We start from the raw sequence: 18,380 nt of genomic DNA, 5'->3' as shown, positions 1-18,380 counted from the left end.
AAACTTCAGAAAATACAAGGGAAACAAATTAATTGTAACATTGAAAGCCCCATCGTTCATTCCCTCCTATCCTTGTGAGAATCGTCAAAGGAAAATATACAAAAAATTCGGAATCCAAATGGCTTAAAACCTCATATGTCAGTCATCTGAACGAGCTCTCTGTAAAAAAATGTGGTCGTCAAAGGAAAATACAAGAAATTTGGAATCCAAATAGCTTAAAATCTCAAATGTCGGTCATCCGAACGAGCTTTTTGTAAAGAATGTGGTCGTCCCTCCCGGTGTTGCTCTCTAATAATGCACTCTGCACAAGTTCCTGATGCAGAGAAACCAAGCATGACTAGACTGTCGACGGAAATAATACGAAGAGAGAACTAAGGGCAACAAAGTAAAGAAATTCTCATGATTCTCACCTTGACATCCCTGTGGGACAGGAATTTTCCCAAGTTGTGGATTATCAATCTCATATCTTCAACCTGAAAAAGTAACTAAAACAATTCAGCTCTCTCGCTTTTATTTTTCGGTAAACATATCAGTTTTCTCTAATAAGACCACAAAACAAATATATGCACTGAAGATTGCATCTTACCCTGACGTAGCCAACTTGATTCCTGTCAAAGAACCTAAATGCCTGTTTCAGATGGAAAAAGAATAAAAAGCAAAAGGATGGGATTAATGCATTGATCGAGGGAGCGCAACTGTTCACAATCGAACTATAATAATAAAGGTAGAAAGCTTCCGGAAGATACCTGCAATAGTTCCTTGTCAACAACCTCTTTTGCCTTGGGAGTTTCTTTCTTACCTGAATCCACCTTCCCCTCTATTCTGTCACCTGCATCTGCTTCGTTCTTGGCCTTTGTTTCTGCAGCCTTCTTGTTATCTGGTTCCTTAACATTGAGTTCATCCTTCTCATTTCCAGTCAATGGATCAACACTGCTCTTCCCCTCTTCACTGTTCTCATTAGAGGAGTGATGTTGAGGACTAGCATCCTCCATTTCTTCATCTTCTTCTGGATCTTCCTCTGGGTCTTCTTCTTCTTCTTCATCTGCTGTAGGCTCCATCTTCACCTCACCGATGTGATCAACAGAGCTATTATCTTGGGGAACTGCTTTTTCTTCATCTTGTTTCTCGCCACCTGGCTCAGATGGACTCAATGTTTCCGATGATTTAATAGCCTGGTTCTTCACAGGGAGCTCATTCACTTTAGGGTGCTGAGCAGGTGATTTTTCATCATTTTCTTGCTCGTTCACTTTAGGGCGCTTAGCTGCTGATTTTTCATCATTTTCTTTCTCAAGTTTTTCTACTTCTCTTTGCCTCTTACGTTGGTTTCTCTTGGTCACAAATTTTATGCGCAACTTCTGAAAAAACAAACTACATAAATGAGGATGCTAATGTCACCAAGAAAAAATATTAAATCACATCCGTACTCAGATTAACTGTGTCAAACCAACCTGTAGAAATGTCAAAAGACGACACCCCATCTGATACTGAAGCATTTCATAGAGCGTTTCACCAAAAAGTGAAAGCTGAAAAGGAGGAGGGAAAAGGAAGGAACAATTAGCTCTATTTTGCTACAGGCATAATGAGAAATTAGCAAAGAGAACACAGATCCAAAAGGTCGGTCATAGAATTAAAGGCAGACATTAAGACCAATAGATGCCATGAGAAAATATACCTCAAAACTTGATTCTTCAATGTCCTTGTCGGTATAGTCCAATAGAAAATCAAGTGAAAGTGATGACGAACGCAGCTGTTGCCAGATTAACTCACGATTAGAAAGAGTGAGCAACGAATACTAGAGAGGGTTAACATGCAAATATAGGTAATGCATACAATAAACAAACTGTACTATTCAGGCTATAGTAAACCTACTTTAGAATCCTTGCTCCACTTTGTTTGTAGGATAAATCCAGGGTGTCGAGGAGTTTCTTCAGGCTTTCTCTCTTTCAGCTCTTTATTTGATTTGCTTTTAGAATCATCTTTTCCATCTCGGTCTTTTTTCTCCTTCTCCTCTTTTGATTTTTCCGCATCTTTCAACTTTTTCTTAGGAGCTTTTTGTGCGTCTGTCTCAGTCTCCACTTTAGTCACAGAGCCACTTCTCTCACCAGCTGCCTTCTCATCTTTCTTTTCCTCCTTAACATCCTGGGCATCAGCTTTAGCTGAATTGGCCGCATCAATTTGCTTGTCACTGACTTGTGTTTTTGAAGCCTTCGGTTTAGAAGCAACCTTTTTTTCTGTTTCTACAGCATCGCTTGCTGGCTTTTCTACATCTGCTGTTTGCTTCCCCATACTATCATCTCCAGAAACATTTTTCTCATCCCCGTCACCATCTTTCTTACTCTTAGCAACCCCTTCATTCAGTTCAACACCAGTGACCTTTCTTTTAGGTACCCTCTTAATTACTTTCTTCTTTACAATTGTTTTCCCACTTGTATTTGTACCACCGCTTGGTGGATCAGCTTTCTCCTCAGAGCAGCCGGTATCCTTCTCAACTTTGACCTTTGGGCCAGTATTATCCTCATTCTGAGCAGCCTTCGCCACTGGAACCTTTTTAATAACTTTTTTCCTCACAAAGGTTTTCACTGCTGCAGGATCAGCAGAAGGTTCCTCCTCTTGACCAGGAGTCTCCGAATTACCTTTCGTTCCTCCTTCACCAAGACTTTCAGGCTGCTTGGTTGTACTATCATTGGTTGACTTACCAACAACCTTCTGTCGGACAACCTTCTTTATAATCTTCTTCTTCCCAGTCTTCACAGTTCCCGTTGTCTGAACTTCGGCAATTTCTACCTGTTCCTTTTTATCCTCAATCTTGGCTTTGTCTCCTCCAGTCTCATCTTTTTTCTCAAGCTTCTTGTCATTCACATCACTCTTTCCTTCAGATGCATTCCCTTTCAAATTATTACCATCTTGCTCCATTTTCTTAACTTCTTTTGCATCTCCAGTGGATGCAGACTCTTTCTTTTTATCGTCTTTCTCAACTTTTTTGTGTTTTGACGGTTCCGTTTCCTTGTCTGAATCAAAAACCAACATAGGTGTAATGATAAACTAGATTATTGATGAACATCAAATCAAAAAATGCAACATCATACACAACAAGAATACAAACTCCATTTACCTTGCAGCCCTTCTTTGTCCCGTGACCTCTGAAAGAACAAACATACTAGTGTTAAAAAGCAAGTAAACAATAAGCTGGTCAACCTAAATCCTGCTGTTAAATGTTTTGGGAAAATAAATAAAAAGAGACTGTGATACTAAAAAAGCATTTATGGAGTGTTCAAGAGCTTCAGTCAAAAAGAGTGTTCAAGAAGACTATGCTGTTGGATGAAAGCCCAAAAGTTAATAAAAGCATTACTATAGGCTTGCATCCTCTGATCCTATCATTTTACTTCTTATTTTCCATCCAATGGTTAACAACATGGCATGTTTGCTCTTAAAAGTACTTCGACATCAAGTTCTCAAACTATTTTGTGTGTGTACCAATGATCAGCAGCAGGGTTTAAAGGTAAATATTGGATTCCGTGTAGTTAATCCCAAAACAATTTTACTAAATCTTCTTAATCAGCAGTAGGACCCATGTTTAAATAGTTCCACTGTAGGGTAGCATGATTACACCATGCTTGTACATGCATGCTAAAATAAGTAAATACTGAAACAAAGAAAACCCATCCCAAACCATTTTACCGAAAATAAAACTATACAAAATCCAGGGAAACTGCAATTTCAAACAATAGAAGCAACAAACCTCTCTTTTCAAAGAAAGTTGACGCTCTCTTTCTGCAACAGCTTTCTTGTGAGCAAGCCAGCAGTCTCTCCATAAATCCAATGAAGGGAGACATTCAGACAAATCTGGGACAAATATTACAGTCACTTCTTTATGGCTAAAGAGTCCATCATTACCAATTCTGTCATAGTGTATCTGCAAATTTCAGATGGAACTGACGAATTAGTTGTGAACTAAAAACCTGCAAAGTTAAAAGGCCTTGCAAGTGGAAACTAGGTAACTATCACAACCATTACATGCAAAAATTACCTCAAGAAAACGATTCCAGTGCTTGCAGTTCTGCAGATCAAGTTTAGCAACATCCCTTCCATATCTACAAAGAAAAACTCATTCAAACAACTAGAAAAAAAATACTACTACTCTCCGTAATCTGTATCTTTATAACAGATAACAGACAGCACACACCTTACAGGCAGTTTGAATCAAAGCACTATCATCAACTGATGGATCTCCACCATCAGCAGGATTCCATGGACCACCAATTGCCATGCATGAACGGTCCTTTTTGAGAACGGCAAACCTAAGGATATTGCAGATGTGCGATATGCGATCATCGGAACCTCTTTCAGATGACAGCTCTTCCAAAGCATTCTTGCTAAGTCCGCTCATCAAGATAATCTGAAAGGAGAAAATAAACAACAGAAAATACTGCTCAAGCAAAACAATCACTGCTATGGCAGAAACAAAATAATAAGGTAGTACAATTACAATTTCACTCAACCAACATTTTAGTGGCTTACCTTCGCATTCCACACTATATCTCCACGTCCTGACTTTTCAGGTACTTCAACCAACATTTCAGTGACTGGCTCTGACAGCTTAGCTGCACCATCTTCTTCAACAAAATCATGCTCAAAACTGTGCCACTCAACAAGGCAGTACAATTACACTTTCATTCCTTCTAGTTTCTTTAAATAAAAAATTAATGTTCCTCTCTTTAAGAATCTTCAGGATTATATATCCTAAAGCAGAATAAGAACTCCAGAAAATTAATTAACTGACACAGCTTCAACAAGCAAATTACCTGACAGGTGTATGGATAGACAGTTGAAGGTTCTCCCTTGGCCAGTTGACAACAGCCTAAAACAATACAAACCACACTTAAAGTATGTACTTAACTATGTGTCCATAACCAATGAGTGAGAAATGAAAAATGTAAACATACCTTGCAAAACTCTGAGGGTATAAAGAGTCTGGGATATCGCTTATCTATGGAAAGATAATCCCTTTCTACATCCATCAGACTGATTGAGTAAACCTGCAAATAAATAATATTGTTACCAAAATGATCGAAACCGTAAAGACATTTCAGGTTGTAGACAAACCCTGTAGTTTACACAGAATGATCAGCCCACATGTTAAAAATTATTCGACAACTGTATATTTCGTTTGCAGAGTTCGATCAATTTTTGTTGTAGAAGGTAACTTTCTTCATTTGCAACAGCTATTACGGCAACTGAAAACTATTCACCTTTATCTAAGATCCACAAACACTTATATAAGATGATTTGGTGCAAGCTCTGGATTAAATTAATCCAGAAACTCCAGAATCAGCAATGGTCTCCTTGATGAGGAGGAATGTACAAGAACAAGCCCACAGACAGGAGAAAGAAGGTATAGTGAGAAGATAGAGGTGCCAAAGAACATGGTGGAGCCAACTATAAACAATAAGCCTAGGAAGGCAGAAATACAACATTTGCACATAGAGCCAAAAGACAAAGAGGAAGCAAAATCGAAGAGAATAGAAAAGGGTTAAGGATATCCCAGGAATTAAGACTGAATCCAGAACAGAAATAACAGGAAGCATCACGATTGAAACCAGTGAATAACTCAATTCCAAACACAAGACTAAAGGCAGATTTGAAGGGAATATATTTTCAACATCATTGAATGGCTAAGCTCTTGCAGTGGTCCTTTTACCTTGCAGGCATAATCTCTCCTTTTATCTTTAACAGGTGAATGACGCCTTCAGCATAACAGAACACCAGGTTAGTTAGAAAGGCTGTGAGACAAAGAAGCTATTTTCAAGAACTAGAGCAGGACGCAAAATAAAACATCAAGATCCACCTATGCATAGCTTCGTGATGCGGGGAATCCCTTCGTAAAGGTTTCCTCTCTTTTGCCAAAGAGGAACCGCGGCGATCCTTAGAAATAGAAACTCTTGGTGGAGTTCGTTCCCGCCTGGTTTCAAGTGCACGCTTGCGCTCTCGCTCTCTCTCTCCTTCACCCGCCGCTCCAAAAGACGTTCTCGTTCACGCTCTCTTTCTCGTTCACGTTCGCGATCGCGTTCGCGTTCCCAGTCCTTGTCCCTTTCTCTGTCTCTCTCTCTCTCACGCAAACGCTCCCGACGGCGCGCCTCCTCCATTAGCTCAAATTCTTGAAGATAACTAGCCCTGTCATCCTTGCGTTCATCAATTCGTGGATGACCACCATGAGACAAGCTGCTCGGATAATCTGACTCAAGTGATGGGCCACGGAGCCCTTTTCCTGTGGCATAGTCCCTACCAGGAGGTAAGCTGACTCCATAACCAGGATTTGAGGAACTTTGTGAAAACATGAGATCATCTGCATTTCTCCGTGGAGCTGCCCCTAATATTGATGGAGTGGGTTGTCCGCCATATGAAGAACCACTAAGCATCGATAAACTCCGTGGGTCAGCATCCATTCTTCCTCCAAAAGGAGTAAGATCTTGAGTGGGATGACGACTAGCGGCACCCCTTGCTGCAAGATAATCAGGTTGTCTGCCAGAAATGTGTTGCCACTCAGTCTAATTAGAAATATATCACCATCTAGCATTGCTGTGGACAGACTCATTATTAAGATTCAGATGATTTTGTTACTGAGAAAGGAAGAATGACGTCCTCTGCTATTAGTTAATGGGGAAGGAAAACAAACTACTAGTGATAATAACTGATCATGAAATGAAAATCAGGTTCCACTCACAAATGTAGCACAAAATCAGCAGATAAAAGTACCTTGCACTCCCATCGAGAGAAGCAGACTGCAGTGATTGAGATTTGAGCAATTGTTCTTGCCGAAGCAGCACCGCCTTATCAATGCGATCATAAATCTCGGACTGTTGAAAATTTGATGTGGAAACAATAAAACTAAAAATCATGACTTATTCAAAGAGGTACAAAGAAAATAACAAATTTTCTAAATTAAAAGATGAAAATGAAAAACCTGATGTTGAGGACCAAAACCAATAGAATCGGCATATCGACTAGTTGGTTCACCTTGCAACTCCATCCCCATATAAGTACTATGACGTTCACCATATTGCCTTCTGTCTATCGCTGGATACTCAGGGGCCTTTTCACCATACAATTGATCACCTTTATGACCATACCTATGACTTGAAGAAGTGATATAGTCACCAGATGAGAACTTTGGCGAATCTGTTTTAGAAGAGGCATAGCCACCACGACCTTCCAAAACCGATGGTCCAGAAGCTTTAGTACTCATTGAAGGAACCTATGCACAAAACTCCAAATCAGGCACCAGATGGTTCAACAAACACTTCGCCACAAATCAAATCTAAGCTTGGTTGGGAGAACTACCACATGACTCAAACAGTAATTTCCATGAAACCAGCCGTTCAAATACCACCAAAATACATTTAAATGAAAAAAAAAAAAAGGGCAGAAAATTTAAGATTTCTAAGCTTGGTTGGGAGAACTACCACATGACTCAAACAGTAATTTCCATGAAACCAGCCGTTCGAATACCACCAAAATACATTTAAGTGAAAAAAAAAAAAGGCAGAAAATTTAAGATTTTGAGGGACCGGGGTACACATTTAAGACATATAAGGCCTACCCAAAAACTGGAACGGACATTTAACGCATTTAAGGCTTACAAAAACTAGGAAAGCAGTAGGCATGCAAATTACAGTACCCAAGTCACTTTCCTATGGTCTACTGTTATTCCACTCCACTTGTAAGTGGGAAGTCTTAGGTTCGACTCCCGTCGATGGCAAGTTCGATACCTAATTATTACAGCAGGCCTATTGTGTGGCTTAACCCAAATCCCCTACCCCTTAGTGTAAAAATATCGTTTTATTAAAAAAACCAGGTTCAAAAACTGGATGTGTTGTAAGTATTAAATTTCAAATTTATGAAAATAATAAAACAAATTTTGTTTTATGCTTTCCTAAAGTTGAATCAGAATAAAAGGAAAGAAGAAAGGGAACAGAAAGGAAAACTATCGTGGAGATAACTGTGGAGTACAAAGGTTATACGAAGAACGGGAACAGAAAGGAAAACTATCGTGGAGTACAAAGGTTATATGACAGGTCATAATGTTACGAACTCCTAGGTAGCCTATGCTTCTTTGCAACATGTATCAGCGTAAAAATACAGCTCACATTTCCAAATACACAAACACGAGTTATAGAAGAAATCCACTAACCTGAGTTGCGGTGCTCAAAGCAGTTGAACCATAGAGGGAGCTATACTGTCCCCCATAATGAGCTGCAGCTGAAGGGAGAGGTCTATAGGCATCAACTTCCTCCGAACCACCTAACATTGATGTATGCCGCGAAACCAATGGAATTTGCGAACTCCCGTCAGTCGCTCCAACTGGATTTCCAGAATAAGCAGCTCCCAGCTACAAATATCACAATAAATAAGAATAAGAACAAAAAAGCCCCCGCTTTCCGCACTCTTACAAAAAATATCCCTTTTCACTCCATAAAATTTAAAAACACCCGAATGTAGTCAATTGGACGACGAACAAAACAACTTAACGGAAATTCTTAAAACAACAAAGCGAAACGAAAATTTCCTATAAGGGAAAACAAAATATCACAATTTAAAACACACCCACTAAGAATAAATACAAAACTTCTGGAAAAAAAATTCTATCCCATGAAATAAATGAAAATTATATAACAATTGAAGTGCGTAGGCTTACATTTTGGCCATACGCAGACTGACCACCATATGACTGTTGACCGTACGCATTATTCCCTCTGGAATACATGACGTCTCGAGTGCAACCCTAATTCAAAATAATTGAACAAATTAATCAATTGCAAGAAAAATACGCCAATTCGAATTCTGTACAGAAAATTCTGGCGAATAAGAGTGTTGAATTTTCAAAATTAAAAGTATAAACAGATGAAACAAACCCTTGGGGCGACGATTATTGAGGGGCTGACGAACGATTGAAGCTTTCTGTGATGGAGCAAACGAAACCGCTAAATCTCTGATTATTCTGAAGACTGGAAGACGAGACTTTGTTATTTCGTTTATCCGGGGTTAGGGTTCGCGGTTTTGACATTTGACCATACTTGGATTGGGCCTTGGTGGGTCGGATTGTAATAATGGACGGACCCGGATAAACTTGCCTTAGAGGCCTAAATGGGCCCGGTATTTCTTTAATCATAGTTTGAAATTTATTTTAATTTGGAAAAAATTGCACCTACGGAAAGTAATTTTTACACATTCTTATTAATCCCGACTATTGATTATATATCGATTATTTAATTCGATGACCATAAATAAAGATGAAAGTGTGAAAAACTAAAAAGTGCATAATATCGCTTTCCGTGGTAGTTGAATGGGATGTGCTATCCACATTACATTTTACTTCACATACACTTCTTAATAATTTCAGTCTGTTGATCTTCTTCAATTCATCTAATCCGACGGCTGAAAATTAAAAAGGTGTATGAGAAGTAAATGGGATGTATGGATATCACACCCCTAGTTGAATTTGTTCAGGTTTTCAAATTATCAACTGAACCAAAAAAAAAAAAAAAAAAAAAAATCCTACTTCTAAATACCGAAACTTTATGCAGCGTTACAAGTAGGTCCTTTCCTAAGCATAAAGTTTGGGCGTTTGGCCAAACACCCAAATTTGAATGCCCGCCTGGCTAATCTACGTATTTTGAAAATGAATCCGACACTGATGAAAGAAGAGATTATTCATGTGTTTATAAGTAATTGGACGCTCTTTGTATTGTCAATTGGTTGTACAGTGAACTTAACTTTTTCAATGCATACTTACACAATCGCTTTGGTTCCTAAGGCATCCAGTTCAGTAGCAGGTGATGACAACTCCGTATATGGAGCACAACTTGAAGCTTATAGTAGTCTCAATTTCAATCATATGCCCCTTATTAGTCAATCTCATTGGCCTACTTCAAAAAAATTCAAAAACTTCGAACAACTCGAATCTCTCTCTTTTGAAAAGTCCGAATCTCTCAATATGTGGGTTTTGACATAGAGATTCGGAGTGGATCTCATTCCTCGATAAAAGCTTTGGAATTGCTTTCCCATCCACAGAAATTACATTAAATAAATGTCAGCGATAACCAAATTCAATTACAAACTATGTTTGGATGAGTAGAATAAACTTAGAATTTGGGTAAAAACCAGAATTTATATATTGACATGCACCAATTTCCATGTTTGAATTCATAAATATAGAAATTTGGAATTTCCGCATGGAAAAAAACTTGGAATTTGGAACCCCCAATTCCCTAGTTTAAATTCCACGTAGATAAGTGTAATTTTCCAATTTCTGTGATCGTGATATTAAAAAAAAGCAAATTCTGTATTCAATTCTATTATTCTTTTAGGTTAACCAAACAAAAAAATTCACAAATTCTAAAAAATAAGATTCCGTCATTTCAATTTCCATCATTTTAAAATTATTTAATAATTTTAGATTTCTTTGTCCAAACATAGTGCAAGAGATAAGTTTTTTTCTTCTTCTCGTCTTTGAGCATCAATCGTTGCTTGAACAATTGCATGAAACCCGGGATGCAGCGCATTGCCGAAGAAAGCTTTGCAGAGTCAGAAGCAACAAAAGAAAACTAATGCTCACATGACTTCAAAGTTTAAAATCCATCAAAATAACCTCCAACAGCAGCAAGAAATCCAGAAGTTGCCTTCCAAGAGAGGGAAAACCCGAGGCGGGTTGCAAGTAAACAGCTAGCAACCCAGCAAACCACACAAAGCAGAGCAGCCATGGAGCCAGCTTTTGCATCCAAACCGGCGTGAAACGCCGAATAGATTAAAAGCCAACAAGACGCCAATGTTGAAGTTCATAGCAACATGGTTCCCAAACACTGAAAACCCGAAATGCAGCAGCTTTCGCAGTCAGTAACATTTTTTTGTACGACAAAGAACTCTACTGCATAATGCACCTACAACAAGGCCACTATTTCTCTTCCCAAACAACATTGGAGGGAAAGTATAAACATCGTTCTAATGTAAAACGAAACTAACTTCCAATTAACTAGGACAAGCGAACGTTCTTATACGAACATAACCTAGCAAGAAAGATTAGAAAAATCCCATTCATTTTAAGGAGAAACAAAAGACACCACTGGGAAAAATTATATTATTAATCAAAGGGAAAAACATATCTCCGAGCTCTAACGCAGAATGGAGGAAGATTTATAAAGCATCAGTTGAAGTCCTTCAATCTTTTCTTAAGCACATCCATTGATTTCTTACGAGCACTTTGCCTATTATTCCTGTTTGAAAGGCTCCCGAAAATACCATCAGCAGAATCCTTCAATTTCTCACAGATACTAGCCACCTTTTTGTAATCCAAAGCATTGTAGTTCTTCTCCCTTATCACAGGATTCATGAAGTTCTCTGGCTGACTGCTCGACAAAAGGTTTATCAGTTGCCGTGCTTCTATCAAGCAACCTTTAAAACTACCTTCTTTGTAAATTTCGCTCAAGCCGGTACTCTGAAACCTCTCGTCTGCAAAATTCTCCAACGTCTTCAAATCATTGTTGATACCCATAACTGCATTAGCAGTGAACCTCTTGACGCTATCACTTAGAAGAGTCGACACTATAGTGTTAGAAATGTGATCGAAAGCCCCACTCCCAACCTTGTACAAAGCATCCAAAGGTAAAATTTGTTGTGCTGTCGACATAAGAGTATCGAGGTAAAGAACAACTTCATTCATATACTCATTTCCATTCTGCGGCATTTCCTCCATAGTCCAAGTGATATTCTCTGTAAGTGACATGAACTCATCCAACTTAGTGTTTACCAAATTCAGCAAAGCAAGATAAGCTTCATCCCTTGAACTCTTTAGAACCACCTTAGCAGTTAAACTAGCTTGAGGCCTCTCAACTGAACGGATTGGGATCCCACAAAGTTGGGCTGCATGACGAAGAAAATAGTCACAAGCTCTTTCAACTACAGAAATGTTTGCAGCAATCTGCATGGCTTGAGAGACACCAATGTTACCGCTATGAATTGTATTAAGTATCACCTCATTTAACACGTCTATCAAGAGTTTGTCCAAATACTTCCTCACAACATCATAATAACTAGTATGTGCCCCATGAGACAAGTAATCAACAGACCCTTTAATGAATGATCTGACAATTCGGCAGGTATCAGGTACTGCAGAGGAGAATGGTGCAATGTACGGAAAAGCCGGTATTATATCTGATGTCTGGAGATTGAATGACAGGACATTACTTTCATAGTCGGTGTCCTTTTTCAAGGACATCTGTTCATATGTATCATTGGCAATAACATTTGCAATTTGTTGACGACACTCTTCTAAAAGAAGCTCGTGGTATTTCTCTCGGCTCTTGTCAAGCGTTTCAAGAAGTGGTCCCACTTCATACCCATATTGTCTGAGAGTAGAGCCAAGAAGAGTCACATAATCCTTCACCAGGAGAAGGTGGGTTGCAGAATTCATATGGGAGAATTGCTCCTCTAACAGAGATTTCATTTTCGCTATAGCTGTGTCCCACATTGTTTCAACTCGCTCAGCTAACAGTAGGCCCCCAGCAGTCCTCAATACCCGATCCTCCACTATGAAGTATCCAGCAATTTGAGCCAAAAATGTTTGGTAGGATTCAACAAAAGGCTGTGCTGAGGAGATCTGCAAGTCTGAATTGAGCTGCAACAATCGATTTCTATAGTAATATTCCCAAAACTGCTCTTGGATTCCTAGGCAACTTTGGATGTGATATGCCCTGTATAGAGGAGTCAAGTCAACCTTCAAAACAGATTCTTCATCAATCTCTTCGACATCTAAAGTATATGTGAAATCTCCCAAACCCGAAATATTCTGCTCCTCAGCTTTCCTTTGGCGTTCGAGCGTTTCCTCATCCCTCTGACGGACTGATGCAGCATGGCCTATTGCTGTTTGTCCAATATCCTTTGCAGAACTCCTTATGTGAACCAGCCATTCATTAAATTGACTGGTTACTTTCTTCTCAATGTGCAATTTAATGATCGGAATTCTCTTCTCTATAACCATTCTCAGTGTCCTGACCGGAACTTTCTGCAAGTAATTTTTCTCAATTAAATCCAACGTTTTCAACGCTGGGTAAAACTGACCTTCAGATATGTGTTTATTAAACTTGACACAGAGCTCCAACACCTGTACGCAGTTCTTAGACATTTTGATAGCTTCAGTCACATTCTTTTTTATTGAATAGGATTCAAGAAGCTCCTCGAGTTTAATCAACAAAGCACTCCCAACCTCTTGCAACTTGAAATTATCACTAGAGAGCTCGCTTTTCAGCTCCTCGGCGTCCACCAACACACCACGAAGTTCGTCAACTGCAAGAATGAACTCCTCGTAATGAGTCTTGCAGAGCTCCTCAATTTCGACTTCCTTCTTTTTCACAACATGCTTGAGCTGGTGAAGGAGTGATTCCGGCCTCCCCATCTCAAATGCGTGCCGGACAATAGGACCGAGGTCATCCCCATTCCCAATCAATGTAGCAAGAACCAAGTCCTCACCAGTATCCCCATTCTCTGTAGGAATTCTTCTCCTCGCTTTTGACTCCATTACTCTGAAGAAAAAAAAAAAAAAGCATAAGACAAAACAAAACGAAACACTTCGAAATCAAATTACACACGATGAGAATAAAATTAAGTAGAAAATTAAGATGAACAAAAAACACAAGCAAAGCTACAACCTAAGTTAACCCTAATTAAGTTACCCAATTACTAAATCAGAAAAATAATCAGCAAAACAGGGGGATTTCGGCATTCTAAAAAGGGGGGCTAAATCCACATGAGAACAACAACAACAAAATCAATAAAAATGGAAACTTTTTCTTAATATGTTACAAGAACACTCTATATCACCCTAATTATCGACATTAATCACGCAATCACAGCCTAAAAAAGGTGAAAAATCGAAACATCAGTAAGAAAAACCAAGATAAAAACAACCCAGTAAAGGAAAGAAAAAAAAAAAAGAATTCAATCAATCAATTCAAAAAATACAAGAAAAAAACGTAGAACTAAAAACCCAGATGTACTTTCGACAAAATGTGAAAGCTTTGATTGTTAAAAGCGATAACTTACAGAGACAATCTGTTTATTTTCTTCTTCTCCTTCTTCTTCCTCCAAATCTAACAACAAAAATGCGATGAATCCAAATAATTATTCGGAAAAAGGAAAAGCGAAGGGCTTGCTTTTCCTGTTTATTCTGTTGTTTTAGTTTCTGTATTTTTGCTTTTCTGCGTGCAATTTTTTGAGCTGGGAATTTGCCATTCCGCAACAAAGTTTTTAACTTTTTTCATCTTTTCACGATGCTACCTATGTGTGTGAGATGGACTCCGGTGTCTTTGGTCCATGGAACTTTTCGTGCACTCGGCATCTTACTGGCGGGTGAAAGAGAAGGCGGGCCATTCATTTCTGGGTCCCATTTGTACCATCTCAGTTCTCGACCGGGTTCAAATGTTTATTTTATAGTTGGACTAAAGTGAAAAATTGGAAAATTTCAAGGACTAGAATGTCAGTTGACACTTTCTAGGCAACTACTGCATTTCTCTCGTTGCAACATTTCCATGTTTCATTTTTCTATCTTTACACATAAAAAAAAAAAAATTGTTATTGACATTCTAAATTTTTTATATTTAGAAAGAAAAATGTATTTATAAAGAATGTATAATGAAATTTTTGGAACGCTAATAACTACTTCCAAAAAAATTTATGTAAATAAATAAAAAAAATCATATAATAGATATACATAGACATGTCCATAATAAGAAGAATAAAAATGTGCAAAAATAAGTTTTCTTTAGGCTTGTAGCTAAAATAGTTTATAAGATTGGCATAACTCCTCATTTTAGTCTTGAGATTGAAAATCGATGGAAGTGGTCCTCAAGTTTGTATGCCGTAAATCATTTTGATCCGTTTGTAAAAAATCTCTGTTAAATTAAGAGTATTTTTGTCTTATAAACCCTCCACTTGATTTTTCATTTAACGGAAAATTTTCACATAAGATGGACAATTTCATAAACCACTCTATCGATTTTCAATGTCAATAATCAATCTTAGTAACCATTTTAACTCACTCAAGTAGTTAAAATGCATTCACTATATATATATATATATTTTTTTTTTTAATTAGAAAACCTCGAAAAAACATTTACTACATGCATGCACTTGAAGTTCTATAGTCGAACTCTTCTTTTTTCAATATTGTTTTTTTTGTATATAGTCATTTATTACCTAATTGACAGTATCAATGTGATTAATACTACTGGTTCGAATACTTCAAAATAACCTTTTTAATTTAGAGCAAACGCGAGCCAACCTTAACTGTTATCTAAGTCGAATGACTACTCTTGGAAGTGTTACAAAATGCTTAACATAATCTTGATTTTTGGATAACCTATCTCCCATAACTTCTGGAGCTTAACATAATCTTAATTATTGGATAGCCATTCTCTAAGAAAACTAATCAAAAGACCAACTATACAAATGAATACATATTTTATTCCAGTTTCATTTGTATATGCAATGCGCATGCCATACTTACCTCATCAACCCCAAGATTCTAAGACCCACACCACAAGCGTTTAATATATGTTATATTATATGCAACCTGCCATAATTTAATTTATTTAAAGTTATTTACAAAGTAGCTTTTATTTTAGGGAATTGTTATTAGCACTCTACAAATTTTATTTGGCACTTCAAACTTTCTATAATTAGAAAGAAAAATACACTTGTGAGGAGTGTAGAATGAGATTTTTGGAGTGCTAATAACAATTCCCTTATTTTATTGGTATTTATATTTTCAATGTAAAGATGTTTCGAGATTAAATTCTTCATCTCCTCTTCACTAATAATTATTAGATTGCCAAAAACTCAATATATACGACGTTATGTATTAGAGCAACTTCACCGTTGATTATTGTCTTGGAGATAGGTAACTCAATCCACTCCTCTCCCTCCTCAAAACACTCCAATCCACTCGGGCAATTGGGTTTAAGGTGAGCCTGATAAAGAAGTCAGGCAAAAATCACCTAGCTCAGCACCCTGCCTATATGACGCAAAGCTGACGTCATCAGGATGTCAGCTACAATTTAAATTATTAAAAAATTAAAAAAAAACTAATTAAAATATAAAAAACTATAATTCCTTTCCATAAACACCTAACCATGTTCTTCCACTTTACACTATATTTCAATATTTTCAAATACTTTCAACTAATATTTTATTATTATTCAAAATTAAAAATAAAGTTATCTTTTATTATTTAAAACATAATAATACTAATATTTTAATACGAATTGCCTGGATATTCAGTTAAGGAGTGGAGATTTGCTTGGGTAATTACCATTCAGTGCAGACATTTACTGTTCATTTAAAGATATTGAGTTACCTATTGTCAGGGTACTTTACTACACTGGAAGTGCTCTTAAGTTAAGGACAATATCGATTTTGGATCCTTAACCCGTCATTTTCACAATAATATCTTAATTGCTAAAGTTTAAACATGCACCCAACCCTATGTGTTGATCTTCCATCGAGTATTTACACCCATCCTTTGTTTTCTCGATTTATGAAACCCCTGTTTGGGTTTTAACAAAACAGGATTTGGCTCTAATATTATCAAAACAAAAAAATATACAAAGAGGATTATGATGCCAACTAATCATGATTAGGATTAACAAGTTCTCATAATAACTATTGATCCTAATTATAAAAACACTAATATATTATATATATCAAACGTCAATGAAGAGAAGCCACCTACCACTCCCGTTCATGCTAATGGGAACGGGCCCGAGCAGAGTACTAAGTAGGCAGCCGAAATATAGTGTCAGTTTATCTCGTTGAAATGGGAAAAGGATGATTCTTTTTTTGGGATTCGGGGTATTTCGTTATTATGACCGTTCATTATATATTATGTGATCAATTTTTGTTAGGTATTATTTATATTTAATTTTTAATACCTAACAAAAATTGACTGCATAATATATGATGAACAGAGAGATCACGGACGGATCATTTTCCGTTGAAATGCTCATTAACATTTTTTATTTTGTTTTTTAAATTGAAGGAGAGAGAAACAGAGTGAGGGGAGATAAATTCTTTTTCTTTTTAATATTAGAGGCTTGTAAGTGAAATTTCGAAAAAATAATAAAATTTTGGTTTGTAGAAAAGTATACTACTGTTCATATTTTTTTATGTATGTTTAGATTACTTTAGTTGGCAATCAGATTCTATTAATATATAGCTTAGATAATATTATAAAAAAAAAAAAAACGCTGCACACGTGACATTTAAAAAATAATAATCCAATCAAACGGCTAACGTCCATCCACTGCAGTCTTCAATATGGGCCCCACCGATGACATGGCAAGATAAGCACCACAAGTAAACCCGCCCACAATTTTTATCGTTGTGCTTATCCATCCGGACCCATCTTGGAAAGGACACGCGTCAGCTCCAGTAAATGGAAAGGCTATCTACCTCAGCCTACCTTATAGACTAGTCATTATTCTACGCTCCCGTAGTCCCTCGAGTAGGAATAACCTCCCTACTCGCTCTACACCTAATTTTCCACATTTTTGGGATTTACTTGAAGCTGAATATGTTGAATAGAATAAAAATTAAATTTGATTGTTTTGTATTCGAAGTGCAGTCAATTACGTATGTATTAAGAGAAAAATATTGTTTTAAACACGTGTTTATTGTTAGTAATTTTGACTGGTAGTTCGTATACACCAAAAAGTTACTGTTATAATATTTGTTTAAACATTGATGAATAATTGTATAAAATATGTTAATTGCTATACATGTCAATAATGTATTATTTATTTTTTTTATTTTATTATGTAAATTTGACTTGGTATTATAGACATATGTTATTGCATGTCAATTCAAATAGTACCCTTTAAATAGTTACTAAATTATATCAAATATTAAGTTACTATCCACGTACGTTAACGTATAGTTACAAGAGTTTTATTTTTCTTGACTTATTATTTAAGAAATATTCGATGATTTCATGTGTACAAATTTGTATAATTCAAAGATTTTAATTTCATTTTATATAGGCTCTAATTACGTATTTGTTTAATTATTTATTAAAATAGTCTTCAAATTAATATGGAAAGACCAATTCAAATTTGATTTTACATATGAATAATACATTATGAACACATGTACATTGGATTCTTTATGAAAAGAGTAATGCTCGGAATATCTCATTTTCAAAGTCATATTAGTGTATCATCTCATTTATCAAGTGGTGCATACAACCGACATTCAATCAAATAGATTATTAATTGACATAACATATACACATCACTTGCCACAACATATGATACAAAAATGTGGTATTTTCTAACATT

The 18,380-nt window shown here is 36.8% G+C and overlaps 2 protein-coding genes across 2 annotated transcripts; both read right to left on the bottom strand.

Moving 5' to 3' along the window:
* Positions 1 to 13: 13 nt before the first annotated feature.
* On the bottom strand, positions 14 to 9,053 carry LOC125477522 (protein SHORT ROOT IN SALT MEDIUM 1). The gene is given in 22 exon segments (XM_048584674.1): positions 14 to 313; positions 411 to 473; positions 587 to 628; positions 747 to 1,355; positions 1,449 to 1,523; positions 1,673 to 1,747; positions 1,870 to 3,008; positions 3,113 to 3,140; positions 3,740 to 3,913; positions 4,028 to 4,104; positions 4,189 to 4,396; positions 4,519 to 4,636; positions 4,803 to 4,858; positions 4,944 to 5,036; positions 5,699 to 5,744; positions 5,846 to 5,997; positions 6,000 to 6,519; positions 6,754 to 6,854; positions 6,962 to 7,252; positions 8,189 to 8,386; positions 8,693 to 8,779; positions 8,910 to 9,053. Coding segments are annotated over 21 exon segments (4,224 nt in total). The 5' UTR covers positions 8,762 to 8,779; positions 8,910 to 9,053; the 3' UTR covers positions 14 to 223.
* A 1,948-nt stretch (positions 9,054 to 11,001) lies between these two features.
* Positions 11,002 to 14,297, bottom strand: LOC125477633 (exocyst complex component SEC15A-like). Its single transcript, XM_048584981.1, has 2 exons — positions 14,092 to 14,297; positions 11,002 to 13,571 (listed from the first exon to the last, which is right to left on the bottom strand). Exon 2 carries the CDS (start codon positions 13,565 to 13,567, stop codon positions 11,198 to 11,200), a length of 2,370 nt encoding a protein of 789 aa, XP_048440938.1. The 5' UTR covers positions 13,568 to 13,571; positions 14,092 to 14,297; the 3' UTR covers positions 11,002 to 11,197.
* Positions 14,298 to 18,380: the final 4,083 nt, after the last annotated feature.

The sequence above is a fragment of a genome, unplaced genomic scaffold, assembly GCF_019419815.1.
Source record: "Pyrus x bretschneideri cultivar Hongxiangsu unplaced genomic scaffold, Pyrus_bretschneideri_v1 Contig22, whole genome shotgun sequence".
Lineage (NCBI taxonomy): Eukaryota > Viridiplantae > Streptophyta > Magnoliopsida > Rosales > Rosaceae > Pyrus > Pyrus x bretschneideri.
Note: the sequence above shows the minus strand (reverse complement) of the source record. Positions and strands in the feature narration are given on the sequence as shown.

Bases quoted from the DNA above. Each gene is read 5' to 3' on its own strand.
- LOC125477633 (XM_048584981.1), bottom strand. From the start codon at position 13,567: ATGGAGTCAAAAGCGAGGAGAAGAATTCCTACAGAGAATGGGGATACT.